The sequence below is a fragment of the Pelobates fuscus genome, chromosome 6, assembly GCF_036172605.1.
Source record: "Pelobates fuscus isolate aPelFus1 chromosome 6, aPelFus1.pri, whole genome shotgun sequence".
In the NCBI taxonomy this organism is placed as follows: Eukaryota; Metazoa; Chordata; class Amphibia; order Anura; family Pelobatidae; genus Pelobates; species Pelobates fuscus.
This window is the reverse complement of record NC_086322.1, coordinates 51,254,291-51,274,987: the sequence shown is the minus strand read 5'-3', so window position 1 is coordinate 51,274,987 and position 20,697 is coordinate 51,254,291. Positions and strand designations below refer to the sequence as shown.

Sequence of the window (20,697 nt, the reverse complement as noted above, 5' to 3'; positions counted from 1 at the left end):
TATTACCCTTTTTTTTTTTTTTTTTTTTTTTTTTACAGTGAGCAGCCACAGGCTGCTCACTGTTTAGTGGACATGCCCCTACTCGCGATATAGCGAGTAGGGGCATTGGGGAGGTTTTAATCTCCCTTGTGCTATTATGGGGGTCATATTGACCCCCATAGAGTGAGGGGGGGACCTGGGGGGCTTATGAAGTGGTGGGGAGCTCTGCTCCCTGCCGCTTCTATAGTTACATATTACAAGGAGGGAGCTGCACGCCGGTAGCTCCCTCCTTGTAATAAACTGAACGAACAAACTAACACTGATACTCAGTGATACACAGTGTTAGTTTGTTCGTCTGATTTTTTCTATTCATTCATTCGTCTGTCTGATGAATGAATGAATAGGTGAAATTCCCGTTCGCATGTCCAGGTGTTTCACTGGGCATGTGCGGGAATCTCACAGTCTGTGTAGTGTGGGTAGATGACGTGTCCCATAGGGACTTCACCTACCCACACAAAGATGGCGGCGCCCTGAATAAAGATCGGGCAGAAAATAAAGAATAAAAAATAGGTAATGTGGGGGGCATAGGGGCATTTGGGGATGACTAGGGGGTCGATTGGATGTAGTTGAGGCGGGAGGGGGGTTAAAAAAAAAACGGAATTCGGCATGACAGTGCCGCTTTAATTCTTTTATTTCTTCCTCTTTATATCATTTGAAAATGGTCCCAATCATGCAGTCTATAATGTTCTTTTAATTTTCATTGCATATGTTAATAAATTCAATCACACTCCATTTCCTAAAATGACCCGGGAATGTACCAAAGCATCCATCGTTGGCCAGTCAAGGCTTTGGGAACCCTCTATGCCTGGGCTTGAGGACTTTCTCTTCTGTGTTTTAGAATTCATATCACTGTCACGGAGTGTAGTGTATATAGAAGAGTATATAGCTACCTGAAGATAGAAAAACAACCAGAGAAAGCCAGGTTTCCTTAATATGAACAGAAGCACAGGGGTTGACCACCACCGCTGACAGGAGACCAGGAACCTGTATCTGTAGATTGGTGTGCCTAGGGCCTATCGCTGACGTAGATGTACAGCGTGCTTGTAGGGCCAGTTTGAGATGACGTTTTCATTCTAGTTTAGTCTAAACCCAGTCCCTTTGTAAAGGAGCAAAGTCTTCCAGGGAATCAGGGCTGTAATTGAATCTTGCATAGAGGGAAGTATGTCAGGTTCTGAATAAAGACTAATTATCTGCAGCTCCTAATCCTGTTAATGGCACATAATTGTTTTTGCTTTTGCTATCGGGGTAATTTGAGGTTGTGTCGTGTTACATGCTGTAACATCGATTTTAGGATTAAGCATCAATAATAAATATATTTCTGTTATGCTAATGCTGGGAGGGAGATTCTTTTATTTTTTGTTAATTAAAACAAGTGCAGAGAATGGAGACCTAGAGGCAGATTTAACCGTGCCCGCACTTGCTGGCGAACAGCGCAGCTGGCACTAATTATGTGTTTTTTGTTCTGTGTTTAAACATTACTGTACCAACTGGAAGACCTTTTCCATTCGGGGTTAAGTAATAATCATGGTTAGTTTGCGCATGCATGAGTCTTTAGAAAGTGACACCGTAGTATCATAGCCAACAACTCCTATGCTCCCTTGTTAAACTGGCAACTGTGCTGTTCAAAGATCAAACTTACCCCTCCCTGTAAGACCAATCACATTTCTTATCATCCCTACAATCCTACTCCCTGAAGCCCCTCTGCAAACATAGAATTCTAATGTTTCTTAGAATTGGCAGCCGTGTGCAGACCTCATACTGTTAAAAGTGGGACATTCCATTAGGACTGTGAAGTCTGTAAATGATAGATTGGTATGATAGAATTATACCATTACACGGTATACCATATGGCTATTGATATACTGGACCTACTTATAGATGTACCGGTACTTTAAATAGGTTGTCTGTAAAAACACTTGCAATTTAGTCAGTATCAATGTACATGCATACACAATTTGCACTATAAAATATCTGTAGCCGTCACGAGTTCTGTTTTTTTATTTTTCCTCCGTAGCAACACTTGACATTCCTAGTACATGTCTTGATTCAAACAGGTGAACAAACATATACATTACTAACCCTTAACCAATACAAATGCTAGCCATAAGAAATTCTAAGAAATAATTGACTGGACAATCCCCAACGATACAAAGAAGTAGATGTCCCTCTTGTAAAAGCTGATTTAACTTGCCGTGAGTTCCTAGATGAAAGATGAGAGGCCAGTCCAGCTAAATAAAAGAACAAATACTTTTAGATATAGTACGCATCGCAAGGTATCCCTCTCTGTCCAGCAGTATGACCCCCATAATGTTGTTGAGGCTTTGACCCCAGGCATTGACACATTTATTGGCAAGGAAAAAGTTATATCCAGGATTGAAATGGGCTGGGGGTTTGCTGGTAACATCGCAAGTCTCTGAGCTGCGGTAGGGAGTGCATTATTGTAAAGCAATATAAGGGACTGGAATCCTATCTGCAGATTGTCACAGCCTGTCCCCTGTAATCACAACTCTGGTGAGGTTATCTGCCAGGGTTGTTAGAATGTGAGATCACTGTGCATTTGTTACATCGCTGCAGACTGAGTTCAGATCTCCTGTGACACCTTCTGGAGGATTGGGTGAATGATTACTTTCAATGTTTCACACAGCAGTGGCAGGACCAGCTCTTGCTCATCAGACGACATTGATCAGGAGGAAATTCAGTTGGCCCTTCAGGCTGCAAAAATTGCTTCCAGACAGAAGATCAGATCCCGTTTTCACAGCAGTAATGATCTCATTCACAGGCTTTTTGTGTGCATCTCAGGTGAGTGTTTTCTTCAGATCCGTTGGCACTCACTATTGGCTGTGACCGTTTCAAAATGTTCAAGACGTGATACTGTTAATTGGAACGCAATGTGGAATGTATACTGTAACCTGTGCCGGGGTTATCAAATATGTTTTCATGGTTATGTACCTCTGTTCTCCTCACATTGTTATTGTATCCTTCAAATTAGTAATGAGATGTTTTCAAATGGGAAAAGAAAATCAACAAAACCTATTAAATTAAGAATTTATTTTAAAAAAAATTTATTCATGAGAAATCCCAGATTTAGTTTATTTACAGTAAGAGTAGTAAATAAATGAATTCACCAACTATGAATTCACCAACCAGAAAGCCCCCTCACAGAAGGTTGCAAAAACAAACCACTCTTCCCTAGCCACACATTATTGGTGGTCCTTCCTAAGTGACCCAGCATGATAAACAAACCATTCCCTCTTCCCTAGCCACACATTATTGGTGGTCCTTCCTACGTGACCCAGCATGATAAACAAACCATTACCTCTTCCCTAGCCACACATTATTGGTGGTCCTTCCTAAGTGACCCAGCATGATAAACAAACCATTCCCTCTTCCCTAGCCACACATTATTGGTGGTCCTTCCTATGTGACCCAGCATGATAAACAAATCATTCACTCTTCCCTAGCCACACATTATTGGTGGTCCTTCCTACGTGACCCAGCATGATAAACAAACCATTCACTCTTCCCTAGCCACACATTATTGGTGGGCCTTCCTAAGTGACCCAGCATGATAAACAAACCATTACCTCTTCCCTAGCCACACATTATTGGTGGTCCTTCCTACGTGACCCAGCATGATAAACAAACCATTCCCTCTTCCCTAGCCACACATTATTGGTGGGCCTTCCTAAGTGACCCAGCATGATAAACAAACCATTCCCTCTTCCCTAGCCACACATTATTGGTGGGCCTTCCTAAGTGACCCAGCATGATAAACAAACCATTCCCTCTTCCCTAGCCACACATTATTGGTGGTCCTTCCTATGTGACCCAGCATGATAAACAAACCATTCCCTCTTCCCTAGCCACACATTATTGGTGGTCCTTCCTATGTGACCCAGCATGATAAACAAATCATTCACTCTTCCCTAGCCACACATTATTGGTGGTCCTTCCTACGTGACCCAGCATGATAAACAAACCATTCACTCTTCCCTAGCCACACATTATTGGTGGGCCTTCCTAAGTGACCCAGCATGATAAACAAACCATTCCCTCTTCCCTAGCCACACATTATTGGTGGTCCTTCCTATGTGACCCAGCATGATAAACAAACCATTCCCTCTTCCCTAGCCACACATTATTGGTGGTCCTTCCTAAGTGACCCAGCATGATAAACAAACCATTCCCTCTTCCCTAGCCACGCATTATTGGTGGTCCTTCCTATGTGACCCAGCATGATAAACAAATCATTCACTCTTCCCTAGCCACACATTATTGGTGGTCCTTCCTACGTGACCCAGCATGATAAACAAACCATTCCCTCTTCCCTAGCCACACATTATTGGTGGGCCTTCCTAAGTGACCCAGCATGATAAACAAACCATTCCCTCTTCCCTAGCCACACATTATTGGTGGGCCTTGCTAAGTGACCCAGCATGATAAACAAACCATTACCTCTTCCCTAGCCACACATTATTGGTGGTCCTTCCTACGTGACCCAGCATGATAAACAAACCATTCCCTCTTCCCTAGCCACACATTATTGGTGGTCCTTCCTACGTGACCCAGCATGATAAACAAACCATTCCCTCTTCCCTAGCCACACATTATTGGTGGGCCTTCCTAAGTGACCCAGCATGATAAACAAACCATTCCCTCTTCCCTAGCCACACATTATTGGTGGTCCTTCCTATGTGACCCAGCATGATAAACAAACCATTCCCTCTTCCCTAGCCACACATTATTGGTGGTCCTTCCTATGTGACCCAGCATGATAAACAAATCATTCACTCTTCCCTAGCCACACATTATTGGTGGTCCTTCCTACGTGACCCAGCATGATAAACAAACCATTCACTCTTCCCTAGCCACACATTATTGGTGGGCCTTCCTAAGTGACCCAGCATGATAAACAAACCATTACCTCTTCCCTAGCCACACATTATTGGTGGTCCTTCCTACGTGACCCAGCATGATAAACAAACCATTCCCTCTTCCCTAGCCACACATTATTGGTGGGCCTTCCTAAGTGACCCAGCATGATAAACAAACCATTCCCTCTTCCCTAGCCACACATTATTGGTGGGCCTTCCTAAGTGACCCAGCATGATAAACAAACCATTCCCTCTTCCCTAGCCACACATTATTGGTGGGCCTTCCTAAGTGACCCAGCATGATCACTGTTCTCACACTGACTGTAGTTACACAGATAATACCGTTAGACACCACACATTCTCTCCCCTAAAATAGACACCATACTTGTGGTGCTCTGAATCTACCAAAGCACGCTCCTTAAAAATATCAATATCACTGACCGATATCACGGTAATCATTACTGATCACACACAACACCTACACTTCCCATTTAGCACTCCAAAGTTTCTGGTTTATTTTGCAGATATTACAGATTTACTCTGCTCATGCAGACAGATATACAGGCTGAGTGAAATAGGCTACAGGCAGCCTAAAACCTGTAGAGTTACTGGAACTTTTTATATTTTTTTTTTGGTCAATGAAGGTTAGGCAAGAAGAGCAATCACTATGGAAACCAATGGAATGTTCCTACTGAAAGCTCCATTTTAGAATTTTACCTTACATGGAAAAATGTTGGTACTTTATATTTTCTTTTTAAAGCAGATCTGTAATGTATTTTTTTTTCTGGCCTCCAGTCTCCCAATAGCCCCTTCTTCCCCCCTCTCCCTCGGCAATCTTTGGGCAGTACTGGGAATTCCAAACTCTGCCCTTCCTCCAATGGACCTGTTTTGATTCTGACGATTGTCTGAGAGTCAACACAGAGTGTCAGTGACGCACTGCTACTGGAAGTTGGAGAGTACAGCCGTTGAGAAAGGCTGTGGAGCTTGTCTAAAGCTACACCCTTTTGTCAACCTTGAGGTTATACATAAGGAAACTTAGTTCCTACTTTTCCTTATGTTTAACTTTAAAAGAACTTGTAATTTTGAAAACAAACAAAAAGGATAAAACAAACAAAAAGGATAAAAACGAGGCAACTAAAGGACATGCCAACATAAAAAAGTGACAGATCTGCTTTAATTGCATTTAATATTTTATGCATCAGTATTTCCTGTTCTCTTTGAATTGTCTACTCCCTGCTCACGTCATTGATATCTCATTTACAGGTGTTGCTGATCAGTTGCAGACAAACTATGCAAGCGACTTAAGAAGTATATTAAAAACTTTGTTCGAGGTCATGGCTACCAAGCAGGAAATAGATGACAAAGGGAAACAGAAGAAAGGTAATGGCACTTTTCACTTGTTTCTTCAACTGCTTTAGTACAAAAATCAACATGGATATTTTAGACATCTCATCTCCGCACTTTGAGATGTTCGTGACAGATATATATATATATATATATATTGATGATAAAAAGAATGGTAATCTGAAAGAAAAAAACAACTACATTGTGAATACTGTGTAACCTCTTCTGTTCTGTTACATCTATCTAGTTATCTGTTAATTGGATGAGATGTGAGATGTCTGTTCCATTTTGCAGTGAATCAGGGTTTGCGGAGTGCAGCCCTGGAAGATTGTGCTCTCTGCCAAGAAACCATTTCTTCCTCAGAATTAGCTGCGAAAGCTCGAGATGGAGAATTTGAAGGTATAGTTATCTGACAGGTTGACAGGATGTTATTGGCTGTTTATTACATCTTTCACACCTGTATCATTTCAATAAAATAAATAATATTAAGCTGGGCTCGCCAGCTTCTCATCAGCCATCAGACCCCCTGGGAACCCAGCAGACCTCTACCATGCCAGATCACTGAGGTTATTAGCTGTGGAAACCTCAGAGTTACAGGTTCCTCCCTATGATAAGTGTGGCAGAAACACATTTTAATTGGCATTTAGACACTCAAAAATAGGTCTTGATTCATGGGACATATTGTATTTTTGTGTTTGTATGTTTGTAGTTTTTCTTTTTTAACAGTTCCCGTGTGTATATAGAAGATTGTGGATTATACACCAGTCATGGTTTAGTATACCTGGTTGATAATTAGTCTTGCTGCATAGATTTATCTTTTGAGACTATCTGTTGAAAAGGCATATTCTACTTGGACTCCAAATTCACAGATAAGATAGGGAAGTGTTTATGTTGCTCGCTCAATTGTTTAAAGAAAAATTCACATATTTGTATATAGACTATGAGATTTAATAATATATCATTACATTTTTCAATCTGATTCAGATCCTCCTGAATGGGTACCCGATGAGGCCTGCAATGTATGCACTGCTTGCAAAGCTCCGTTTACCGTCATCCGCAGGAAGCACCACTGCCGGAGCTGTGGCAAGGTAACTTCCCTCTTTATTTAATACTGCCCATTTAAGAACAAGCCATTGCCATCTTCTTAAACTGGCAGTCTGAGCAGTGAATCATTACAGCATATTGTAGCAGGTATGGTGCAGAGAGTCTTGGGGTAAAGTCTCACCATATTTTTTTCCTTTCTCAAACAATTATCCAATGGATTGACAAAGAAACATGGCTTTTCCAGCACCCATAACCCACCCATTCTGCTGCCACAGAAACAATGAAGAACTTCAGTTCCTTATGATCTATCCAAATTAAGATGGATAATAGCAGGGAGCACTGGAGGCGTGTTTTGGGTCAGATTTTTCAAACCACTCAGAAAACAGTTTTGTAAAGACTCCTTAAAGGGACATTATAGTCACCAGAACAACTACAGCTTATTGAATTTGTTCTGGTTAGTAGAATCATTACCTCCAGGCTTTTTGCTGTAAACATTGTCTTTTCAGAGACAGTGTTTACATTACAGCCTAGTGATAACTTCACTGGCCACTCCTCAGATGGCTGTTAGAGATCCTTCCTGGGTCATGGCTGCCTAAAATGCATCCAAACATTCAGTATCTCCTCACTCTGCATGCAGACACTGAACTTTCCTCATAGAGATTCATTGATTCAATTCATCTCTATGAAGAGATGCTGATTGGCCAGGGCTGTGTTTGAATTGTGCTGTCTCTGCCCCTGATCTGCCTCTTTGCCAGACTCAGCCAATCCTATGGGGAAGCAGTGTGATTGGATCAGGCCACAGAGGTCAGAGAGAGTTCACAGGCAGAGGCAGCAGCTTCAGACTTGAATACAAGTAAGATTTTACTATCTTTAGGGAGGCCAAGGGGGCTAGATAGTGGTTTTAACACTATAGGGTCAGGAATACATGTTTGTGTTCCTGACCCTATAGTGCTCCTTTAACCACTACAGTAAGTTAGATTGTTCCTTTAGACAAGATCATTACATCTTTAGAGTTTTAAAAGCAAAAATATAATAAGCTATAGGCAGTTTCAAATCATACAGTAATACATGTTCTAAAAGATAATTGACAGATTATCAGGTTTAAAACCACACCCGGTACATCATTTTAGGATTGCAGACATTAATTAACATATGATTAGTAAGTCCTTCTTTTCTGTTATAATAACTGATTAAAAGAGGGTCTCTGAGATCCATGAGTCATGCATGGCCCAGCTCTATTTCCTACATGTGTTGATCCCCATGCCTCTTCTAATATTTGAAACACAAGCTTTCTTTCCCCGTAGGAGGAATTTTAAGACTTGTCCTTCTGCAATCATAAAGTTCCCTTGATAAAAAAAATTAATGGAAATATACGTTAAAAAAAAATAAAAAAATAAAAAAATACATTGCCTATAATAATGTAATCACAAAATATTTGTAAGATTTTTTTTAGTAACTAGCTTGGTGATGTAGTTATTTAACCCTATATGACTATACAACATAGATATTAACTTTACAGACAGAAAACAATAATTACCCATTTTGGCACACGTGCATTACAATGTTACTGAAGCCTTGCCTCCACTGGGCCAAGCGTTCCTTCAAGCCTATGAATTGTTAAGCCAAATAACAGTTTGTGAGGAAGTATACCTGTATAGTACACAGAGATATAATTCCTATAGTGGGATCATTTTAACTCAAACCATGTTGATTGTCATGTAATTAAACTGGGTAGTTTCCCACTGTAGCAATCAGAGATGTAATTCCTCTGTTGATGTTCTGGCCCGCCCCTCTAGTACATAATGGATTAACCCTTATACAGTTATTGAGGATGTCTGCCCCTTGGAGCACACATTGTAAGTCCATGTACAGCCAACCTTTCTCTGTTGGCTCATGGAAAACTAATCTGTATGCTTATAAAAAAAGGTGTAGCCTGAGGAGCGAAGCCTAGCAACTGAACTGGTTGGACGCACGATCAATGCGCTCCTGCCGCACAAGTGTTACAACGGTGATTTTAGCAGACACAAGCAACCAGAAAACGCATCCACAAGGTCCCCACTCACCATGGGCCGCAAAACCAAAAAACAAAAGTCAGACAAGCCCAGGTCTGGCATGAATATACAAGATCTCCTCCGGCAGGCGCATGGCGTGTATCGGACCAAGATAGCTACTGAACTCGAGGACTTCTCGTATTCCTCCGAGGATCTGGACCTGAACGAGGGTATCAGAAGGATACTATCTCTTCCGAAACCACGGCCAGCCCCAAAACCCAGAGACTCCAAACCTGTGATGGCAGGGATGTTCAGGGAGATGCTAGGCAGCCTTCAGAACACACGGCAGGTGGACATGGCTATGCATCGCACAGACCCCACTGGTCTGGTCATCTGCCTGGGAGCAGCAGAGAAATCTGTGGATCTGCGCACGCAGACCTCAAACTATAAGTACTCACTATTGAGAAACAGCAAGCACTAACGGAACAGCAGTTTGCCATGCTTGAAGATCTGAGGAACTGCAACAATCTCAAGATCAGAGGGGATCCCCACAGCGGCGTTTCCATGCTTCATAAGACGGCTAATGGGAGCACTATTGGCCCCAAAACAAGCCAAAGGAGTCAACTTTGATGGGATTTTCCGGGTCCCAAAACCCATAAGACTCCTGAATCAGCCCTTGAGACCTGGTGGTGAGATTCCGCAAACAACGCTGACAAACAAACAATGCTTTCTGCCCTCAAAGGGAATACATCTTACTCCTTTGAAAATACAATTCTATAATTCTATACGGACCTTTTGGGAGACACCCTACAGTGAAGAAGTGTCACATATTCATCTGCACATAAAAATGTGATTAATGGCATTTACTGTTCTGACAGGAAAAGTTGTGCTGAGCAACATTATTGTCCTGACAGGAAAAGTTGTGCTGAGCAGCAATCAATCCACAGGAGGGTTTGTGCTGAGCAGCAATCATGCAAATAGGAACCTGCTGACTGCCTTTGGGCTCAAAGGCCGGTTACAACCAATCAGATCCACAGGCGGGGTATTTAGGCCCAGTTCTCCTCTTGCTCTGTGCCCTGTCGTGGTTTCCGTTGTGGTTGTCAGAGAGCGCGTTATTGATTCTGTTATTCTGGTATTTTGACTTTGGCATTGATTTTGACTTCCCTATTTTTTGGCATTCCTGACCCCTGGCTTTTCCTTATCGCTGTGTCTCTTTCTGTGTCCCTTGACCTCGGCTATTCCTGACTATTCTTTGGTACGTTAGTCCGGCCATTCTAAGGTCCGGTATACGTTACCTGTCAGTTCTCTGTGTTACACAATTCTACGTGCTGGATCATACTGTAATCCTGACATTACGACATGGCCATAGATCCTGTAGAATTGTGTAAGCACATAGCTGATTGCAAAAGGAAACTGGAGTAAAATGATCACCGCATGGATCAATTTGCCCAGGCCTTCAGTACGCTTCTTACCCGAACAGCGCATCTGCAACCTGAGGCCTCTCCTCCACCTTATGTACCTCCACCTGTAGTACACAAGGCACCTACTATCTCCCTATCTCCTCCCCTGCATTTTGATGGTAATATTCAAGAATGCAGGGGATTCCTTAACCAAATGGAGTATCATTTTGAGGCCTCATCTGGATCTTTTCCCACAGACAGAGCTAAAATTGGTTTCCTACTGAATCAGTTAAACGGTAAAGCTTTAGCTTGGGCCAATCCATTATGGGAGAGTAGTAGGAGTGTGGCACACAATTACCAGGAGTTTCTTACAGAATTTAAACTTACGTTTGAACCATTAGGCAGGGAGGACGACGCCTCCACTGCCTTGATGCACATGATTTAAGGGAACCCGGACGTGTGCCATAGAATTTCGTACCCTGGCTTCTGAGGTAGACTGGATTAACAGTGAGCTAATCTCTGCATTTGAAAAGGGACTATCTGACACTATGGTAGATGAGATTGCTGCCAAAGATCTACCCAAGAAACTTGAGTTCATCACATTTGTTATGCAAATTGATAATAGACTAAGAACCAGAGAGAATACTAGACATAAGATCAGACGTATGACTATGCCTTTAACACCTCGTCTCTTCGAACCTGTTGTTCCTGACCTTCCTATACAGTCCGAACCTGAACCTATGCAGTTGGGGGTCACTAGACTGTTAGAGGCCGAGAAACAATATAGGAGAAACGAAGGTTTATGTTTATACTGCGGTAATAGACATATGAGAGACAATTGTCCCATTCGTCCGAAGAAACTACCGCACATAAGCGCCTTAAGGACAGGTCTTGGGTATAATGGAGACGTGCTCTGAAAAGAATAAATACAGACTTCTCATTTATATTTCGATTATTCTTGACAATAAGAACTTTTCATGCAAAGCCCTGATGGACTCAGGGGCTGCTGGAAATTTCATTCAATGTCCAATTTGTCAAGGATAATACTATACCTATCAAGGAGAGACTATCACCCCTAGCCGGTGAAGCTATTGATGGGAGACGACTCTCACAACCATTGATACCGCATGAAACTATACCTATTAATATTTCCATTGGTGCCTTACATAAGGGAGATTACATTTCAGGTGATGGCATCTCCTTCTTGTCCTATCATATTAGGATTTCCATGGCTTAGCAAGCATAACCCTCACATTGACTGGACTAATGGGGAAATCTTAGAATGGGGTAAGGAGTGTAATGAAAGGTATATATTGCATGTCACCAAAAGAGTGGGCACTATCGAATTATCCACTAGTACACCTCAAAATCCCGAGATTCCTATACAATACCGTGACATTAAAAAAGTATTCTACCTCCTCTTGACCATATGACTGTTCCATTAACTTACTACCCGGCGCTATGCCACCTAAGGGAGCAGTCTATGCTCTATCTCCTCAGGAGAGTAGAGTAATGGAGGAATATATTAAGGATTCATTAAATAAAGACCACATACGAAAATCATCCTCGCCTGCTGGTGCAGGATTCATTTTTGTATCGAAAAAAGATGGTGCGTTGCGCCCATGTATCGATTACAGAGCATTGAACAAAATCACCATTAAGAATGCCTACCCCATTCCTCTTATTGCTGAATTATTTGACAGACTCAAGGGTGCTAAAGTGTTTACTAAGCTTGACCTTAGAAGCGTGTACAATTAGTGAGAATCAAGGAAAACCACAAGTGGAAGACTGCATTTAATACCAGAAGTGGACACTATGAATATCTAGTGATGCCATTCGGGTTGTGCAACGCTCCAGCGGTTTTCCAAGCTTTCATTAATGATGTACTCAGGTATTACATTTACTCATTTGTCTTGGTATATCTGGATGATATCCTTATTTATTCTCCTGACCTTCAGTCTCACCACGATCACGTTAAACAAGTTCTGCCAACTTTAAAAAAAAAAAAAAGAACTTTATTGTAAATTGGAAACATTTATCTTTGACCAGTCTGAAGTACAGTTTTTAGGATATAATATTTCTGCCTTGAGGTTACAGATGGATCCTAAAAAACTAGAGTCTGTTCTACAGTAGCCTTTACCCACTGGGTTGAAAGCCACTCAAAGGTTCATTGGTTTCGCCAATTATTACAGAAGATTTATAAAGGGATTTTCTTTAGTAATAGCCCCCATCACCAATATGACACGCAAGGGGGTTAGTAGTATGAAATGGTCTAAGGAGGCTATTGAAGCCTTTGAAACTCTCAAACAGCGGTTTGCCTCCGCCGACATATTGATACATCCTGACACCAGTAAGCCTTTCATACTGGAGGTTGATGCTTCAGAGACAGGGGTAGGGGCAGTTCTCTCCCAAAGGGAGAGCCAGGAAACTCCATTACATCCTTGTGGTTACTTTTCTAGAAAGTTGTCTCCTGCTGAGCGCAATTACGATATTGGCAATAGAGAATTGTTGGCCATTATTTTAGCTCTCAAGGAGTGGCAACATCTTTTAGAGGGTTCAAAGAGGGATCATTTAGAGGGATCATTACTGATCACAAAAACTTGGCTTATAAGAGATGCCAAGCGATTATCTTCTAGACAAGCTAGGTGGTCTCTATTTCTTTCTAGCTTTAATTTTCTCATCACTTATAGACCTGGTTCTCAAAATGTCAAGGCTGACGCCTTGTCCAGGCAGTTTTATACTGAGGCTATATTAGAGCAAGAAACATCCCATATTATTCCCCCGGAATGTATCATTGCGTCCATTGTCCTTTCATTGTCCTCTCCACTGCTTGGCTCCATCATGCAGGCTCAGGCACCCTGCAGTAAACCTCAGGACAAATTATTCATTCCATTGGGGGAAAGGGTTAATATCATGAAGGTGTTTCACAACAATATGTCTGCTGGTCACCCAGGTATTAATAAATCCACTTCTGCTATCATGAGGTCTTTCTGGTGGGATTCCCTCAGGAGGGATTTTAAGGAGTATGTGCAGGCTTGTTCTGTTTCTGCGGTTTCCAAAGTACCTCATAAACTCCCTTGTGGCTTGTTGCAACCTCTTCCTATTCCTAAAGTCCCGTGGTCCCACTTGTCCATGGACTTTATTGTTGAACTCCCTAGTTCTAATGGTTATACCACTATTCTTATGGTTGTGGACCGTTTTTCTAAAATGGCTCATTTTATTCCTCTCAAGAAATTGCCCTCATCTCAAGACCTGGTACTAATCTTTATACGAGAAATTGTCTGTCTGCATGGCATTCCTCACAATATAGTATCTGATAGAGGTTCTCAGTTTGTGTCCTGGTTTTGGAGGGCCTACAATAAACAATTAGGGATTAAATTGTCTTTTTCATCCTCTTATCACCCCTAGACCAATGGTACAGCTGAGAGGGCTAACCAGTCCTTGGAATTATATTTGCGTTGTTTCGTTAATAGCACTCAAGACAATTGGTCCAAATTACTACCATGGGCCGAGTTTGCTAGGAACAATGCTGACCATGACTCCTCTGAGCATAGTCCATTTTTTGTTAATAATGGTCGGCATCCTACTGTTCTACCGGCTGTTTTTTCTGATACGGCTATTCCTGCTTTGGATGACCGTCTGGCTTCTATGCGTGATACCTGGGTTAAAGTTCAATCTGCTCCTGGATACTGCTACTGACCATTTCAAGCATTATGCTGATACACATCGAGGTGCCAACCCTGTTTACCAAGTGGCTGAGAGAGTTTGGTTATCTTCTCGTAACATCAGGCTCAAAGTCCTGAGCATGAAATTTGCTCCTAGGTTCCTTGGACCTTTTTGTGTCCTTCGTAGGATCAATCCTGTTGCGTACTCTCTGGCCCTTCCAGCCTCCTTGAAAACTCCTAATAACTTTCATGTATCATTGCTCAAACCTCTTATTTGTAATAAATATACTGTCCCGAGTGTCCCTCCTCCTCCCTTAGTTGCTTCTGGACAGGAAGAGTATGAGGTCTCCTCCATAATTGATTCCAGGTTTTCTCGGGGCAATTTACAGTATTTGGTGGATTGGAAAGGTTAAGGACCAGCCGATCGTTCTTGGGTTCTGGCATCTGATATACATGCTGGCCTGCAAGATACGCTATTTTCACGCTAAGTTTCCTCTCAGGCCTGGTCCTGCCCGCCCCGGTGGGCGTTCTTCAGGTGGGGGAGTAATGTCACGTATTCATCTGCACATAAAAACGTGATTAATGTTAATGGCATGTATTGTTCTGACAGGAAAAGTTGTGCCGAGCAACATTACTGTCCTGACAGGAAAAGTTGTGCAGAGCAGCAATCAATCCACAGGAGGGCTTGTGCTGAGCAGCAATCATGCAGATAGGAACCTGCTAACTGCTTTTAGGGTCAAAGGCTGGTTACAACCAATCAGATCCACAGGCGGGGTATTTAGGCCCAGTTCTCCTCTTGCTCTGTGCTCTGTTGTGGTTTCCCTTGTGGTTTCCCTTGTGATTCTGGTTATTCTGGTATTTTGACTTTGGCATTGATTTTGACTTCCCTGTTTTCTGGCATCCCTGATCCCTGGCTTTTCCTTACCGCTGTGTCTCTTTCTATGTCCCTTGACCTCTGCTATTCCTGACTATTCTTTGGTATGTTAGTCCGGCCATTCTAAGGTCCGGTATACATTAACTATTAGTCCTCTGTGTTACACAATTCTACGTGCTGGATCATACTGTAATCCTGACAAGAAGACACATGCAGCTACTCACCACTTTCCTCAGAAACCATGGCATACAGTATAGGTGGCGTTCACCAAGAGCACTACAGGTCATGCAAGGGGAGACTACTCATTCCATCTTTGACCTCCAAGAAGGAAAAGCCCTCCTGAGCAAGCTGGGCCTACCAGAATTTTCCTTGCCTCAACCTGGCCTCAGGGGCACACACCAGATAGCACACAGCTGGGACCCGGCAAAGGTCGTACAGTTTGTCCCGCAGAGAGCCTTGCTGGAAAACTACACTGCAGCTCCTACCTGAATCAATGGGACTGACACATAACATCAAGCTTGCTCTCTCCCAGGACTGAAGCCGATTAGGTACTTTAATGAGCCCTAAGCTTTTGAAACCCCCTACACCTCACAATATTCTCTTTTAGTAACAACAGGCCCACCAGCAACATGATTCATACGATCTTTTGAAATGACCATAGGCAGTCCCTATGCGATAGCTATACCCTACAGTAGCCAAACCAAAGACCGGTTCTCAGCATGTCCCCACCAGTTTTAGTAGTAGACCATAAAAAAATAAAACCCTCTGCTCATAATCCTCACTCGCAGGATGTCATAAATATTGACTATGTTTTTCTATACTATTGTTTGCATTAACACTGCTGTATGTCCTAAACATTATGTGCTTGGCCCCTCATACCTGTGAGTGGAGCAAAAAAAAAAAAAAGGTGTAGCCTGCTATGCTTGTCACAAGAAGTTAATCTCTTAGGTGCCTTCAAAAACCATGAATAATAACTTACTTAAGGGTTGGGGACGTTTGTGCTTAAAGGGTTAACTGTAATGTGGGTGAAGTGCAGATTCTTATTTGCGCAATCATTAGTAAGTTCCCTTTCCTTTTTTCAAAACCATGCATTTAAAAAAAAATAGTTTTCCATCAAATGGTTCTTAGAAGATGCTTTAGGGCACAGCTCTTGGTCAAGCACTGTCAATACTGTTCTCCGCAGTCTAACTTGTCTTGCTTTTGCAGTGCTAGCCCAACTCGATGACATGAATTTCAATAATTACAGCTTTCTTCTGTACCAGTGATTGATTCCCCTCATTTAGTACTTGGGCATGGTTACAGATCTTACCACTAATAGTTTATTTTGTTTCCTTTCTATAGATCTTTTGTTCTCGCTGTTCTTCCCATTCGGCTCCGTTACCACGATATGGGCAGATGAAGGCAGTTCGGGTCTGTACGCACTGTTACATATTTCACGTCACCCCGTTTTACAGTGACAGGGCTGCCATCTGACACACCATAAAACACTCACTCCGTTGGGCCTTAGGTGGACTCTCTTGTGACATTCAACCTAAGCCACGAATTATCCTGGAAAAGAAAAGGATTTTTTTTTTCGGCACAGTGCAGGAAGCATGTGGGCTTTAATTTAAACATTAATGTTTGTACAGAGAGTTTTGATTGTGTTTTCCTAAGCTGCTATAAAGAATAAAATGTCTGCAGACCTCTGCTTCAGTACAGTCTTCCAAAAGACCCCGCTCCAATATAACAAATGCCATTAAACAGATGCAAACTACTTCACAGAGAGGAATAGGGCTACGAGAATACATTCACTCCATCACTGCTTACCTTAAACATGAGCGGCGTAATGAATGATTGTTCGTCTCTCACAGCAGCAAGCTGAGACATCTCATCTCGTCACATACGGACTGTGCTAAAACACGTAAATGTTGCATTTTTATTCCTGTAAGATCCGGATCACTTGTCTCCTTTTGGGTAGAAACAAATTAGACATCCTTGTGTTGGATCAAGTAAAAGTAGTTCCCGGGTCCAATTGCCGCCCCAGCTGTTGATGGATTTAAGATATTGAGACCATAAGTCCCCTTAAAACTCTGGCAGAGAATTATAGGAGTTGCGGTCTAACATATAGATATGTATTGTTTGTATGTTACAGAGCAGTGTTTGAATACATGGAGAGACGGTTCTGCAGTTAAATTTGGTATAGCATTTTGATATAATTTTATTTTTTTATTTAATTTTAATCACAGCAATAATTTGGTGCGGTAAGCACTGGATATATGGAGATATTTCTTACGCCCTCACAGTCTCCCTTCATTTGTTGTACATCCTCATATTCTTCCAACACCCAGCATTCCAAAATCACTTCTATATAACCATCTAAGTAATGTCTGGGTGACGTGCCGCTCCTGGCCAGACAGACCATCACCCTGGATCTCATCTTACTTACATACATAGGTATATGGCAGACCTCTTAAAGGGGATTCACAACAACTGAAACATCAGTCTAATTATAAAAAATGCCTTCACTAAGTGCCAGCGGGGGAGCATGCCATAACACACAGACATCAATATTGTTTCAGCCCCAAATAGTTAAAAAATTAATAATAATTTAAAAGCTGGGTTTTCGTAAAATAATTACTGAAGTTCCTTACACTTTAAAAAACAAACAAAAAAAAAACCATTGTATCCACATTGTGGAGGTATTGTATGTTTAAAGAACAGTACATTATTCCTTTGAATAAGAATAAAATACACCTTTATAGTCTTGATCTGGAGAATATGAAAAAAGTATACATGAGTGTACAAATAGAGCATATATACAGATTATACTTTAAACTGTCACAATGTGTGACGCACATTTTAATTTTAGAGGAATGCCTCAATCGTAATGTGACAATATAGTCTGATTTTGTTTCTGCCTGTACCATTTTACCTGATGGACTAAGGTATCAGTATACTTGATTGAAATTCTTACACTGGAATTTTATGAAACGGGTTAAGCAGTAACTGGCTCAAGTACGCATTAGTAGACTCAGTCAGTGAAGAAACAGAGTTACTGTGAGAAGTCACAATGCTTCCTAAATATGGCAAAGTATGTCCGAATGTTTTGTTTTTCACTTGTTTTGAATATTTAGTCAGTTTCTTTAAAAACTCTGACCGCTATCCCAGTTTTCTGATCACCTACCCGGAGAATGTGTAATGTGGGTATTGAGTGGATGTCTGGTCTGGATGGCCTCGTTGGCATTAATGTCTTATTTAGATAGTTACTTTTTTGGGCACTCTGGGGGTGGGATATGAGTTTGGTGCATAGGCTTAGGTAGGTAGGATCAGCATACAGACACCACTGCTTCTCTCAAAAAAAAAAAAAAAAAAATATATATATATATATATATGGAGGATTTTGTAAATGATGTATAATATACACATATATAAACACTGTGTATTATGAGCCTTGTAATACCACTGAGTGATTCTAGAGGTAATTTGTACGGTTCATATGGCTGGATAAGACCGGGCTTACCTTCAGGCCTATAGGGAGAGGTCATCTGGTATTGCAGTGACTGTATCTAGCCAACCTGCTTGGCAGCACTCATTCCCTCCACATCCCTTCATTACTAATGTTTGATTTCTCAATTTTTAATTTTTACTTGGCCTGTGGATTCAAACTCAAGCAGAAATATAAGATAACTATACTCTCAATGTGAAGTAGGTAAAACACTGGAATGTGATTATATAGCCAATGTTTACTAATTTATCTTTTTTTTTTTTTTATTACTACAGTTGATTCTTTTTGCATTTAGTCTCAAATTGTGCGTGATTTGGGCAAGTCGTCGGTGAATGTGGCTTGCTACATATAAACACTGGAAATATGTAATATTATCCTGGTTAAGATCTAAAGATTATATAGATAGATATATGTACAATAAATAGTTTTGTACTACTGAGGGTTGTCAGTAAAATGATGTACAATCTTATGTGAAAGTGCAGGGATGCCATGGGTGGTATTGTCAATGACTGGTTGTTATCTTGCCATGGTCCATATTTGATTTATTTTATTGTTTACATGCCATTTTAACTTGTTTCTGTTTTTTGTATTATTCATTTCTATGTCTTGTTGACTAATAGGTTAGTTTCATAAGCTTTTTGCTAAGGAACTCTCTGCTACACATTTGGACCACAAAATAGTGTACTTATGATACACAAGTTCTCAGAAGATTGAAAAAAATGCGTGACAAGTTGTAGGTTGTCATAAGGCCATTAATGTCTACTTGATGTTCGCCTCATATGTCAGTTTGGGCTTTTTAATTTTGATGTACAGTGAAGAGGTTCTTACTGGTAATTTTTCGTAAGATGCTGCAATAGATTAAATGATCACCATTGAGGTTCTTGGACCTTACATTGACGCAATATGTGCCAGTCAAATTTTGCAATTGGATTCAAATGAGATATTCACTAAAGTTTATTATTAACATATAATATTAACAAGAGGGGTTAGCTCTACTGACACAGTAGATGTTCAGTTCCTAACATTTGTACTTGGAAACCTTGTAATTGGGTTAACCCTAAGATAGTCAAAGACATGAATTATGCGTACAAACTCAACAATGTGATAATCAAATGGTTCTAATTTCAGATCTCATGAAAACGCCAGTTAGTCAAAATGTAAAGATGTCTTTGACCATGTGAAACATTGAATTTATGATATTCTACTAAGAAAAAAAACTGTTAGAATCTGGCATTGTCAAGTCTTTGCAACATATGTGCAGAGTCTTCATGTATGACCTTGAGAATTACAGGTCTACATAGTGAGTTCCCAGATATTGTCAACACTGCAAAAATGAGGGCGAGAACTCATGTTCCATACAGAAACAAGCATCAACAGGAAATGTTAAAAAGTCTTACTTTATAAATTGATTGCTGCTAATATAACCGAAATAATAATCAGAAAAAATAGATTGTAATAGTCCATATTAATGTTTAAGGTGAGGAAATCTTATTATAGTTTAGCAGTGCACAGAGCAGTGTGCTACCCGCCATTCTTATTATAGTTAAGGTGATACTATGGGCATCAAATCAAACGTAATAAAGTAGTCTGGGTGTATAGATCATGCCACTGCTCAGATCTCTGCCACATAGGAGTGAAATTCCAAATTAATCATATTATGCAATAAAGGAAGTGTAAACATTAGATCTCACTTTACAGGAAGTGTTTAGGAAGCCTGTGCAAATCACATGCAGGGAAGTGTGACTAGGGCTGCATAAACAAACTGATTTAAGTCCTAAATGGCAGGGAATTGAGCAGTGAGACTGCAGGGGCATGACCTATACACCAAAACTGCTTCATAATGTAAACATCGTTTTGGTTATTATAGTGTCCCTTTAAGTAGTGCACAGAGCAATATGATACCTGCCTGTTGGTAACGGTTATGCAGAGCAGTGTGGTACATGTCATTCAGCTATAGTCATGCAGTTGGTACATGTCATTCC

At 41.1% G+C, this 20,697-nt stretch overlaps 1 protein-coding gene across 3 annotated transcripts in view; it reads left to right on the top strand.

The window, feature by feature from the left end:
• Window positions 1-17,849, top strand: part of ZFYVE28 (zinc finger FYVE-type containing 28) — a 216,646-nt gene extending 198,797 nt beyond the window's left edge. For all 3 annotated transcript variants that reach the window (XM_063457689.1, XM_063457688.1, XM_063457690.1), the window contains 5 exons: window positions 2,684-2,838; window positions 6,177-6,293; window positions 6,552-6,656; window positions 7,242-7,345; window positions 16,573-17,849. In XM_063457689.1, the coding sequence (XP_063313759.1) occupies window positions 2,684-2,838; window positions 6,177-6,293; window positions 6,552-6,656; window positions 7,242-7,345; window positions 16,573-16,704 (613 nt within the window). In that variant the 3' untranslated portion in view covers window positions 16,705-17,849. The remainder of the gene's footprint in view (window positions 1-2,683; window positions 2,839-6,176; window positions 6,294-6,551; window positions 6,657-7,241; window positions 7,346-16,572) is intronic.
• The last annotated feature ends 2,848 nt before the right edge of the window (window positions 17,850-20,697 follow it).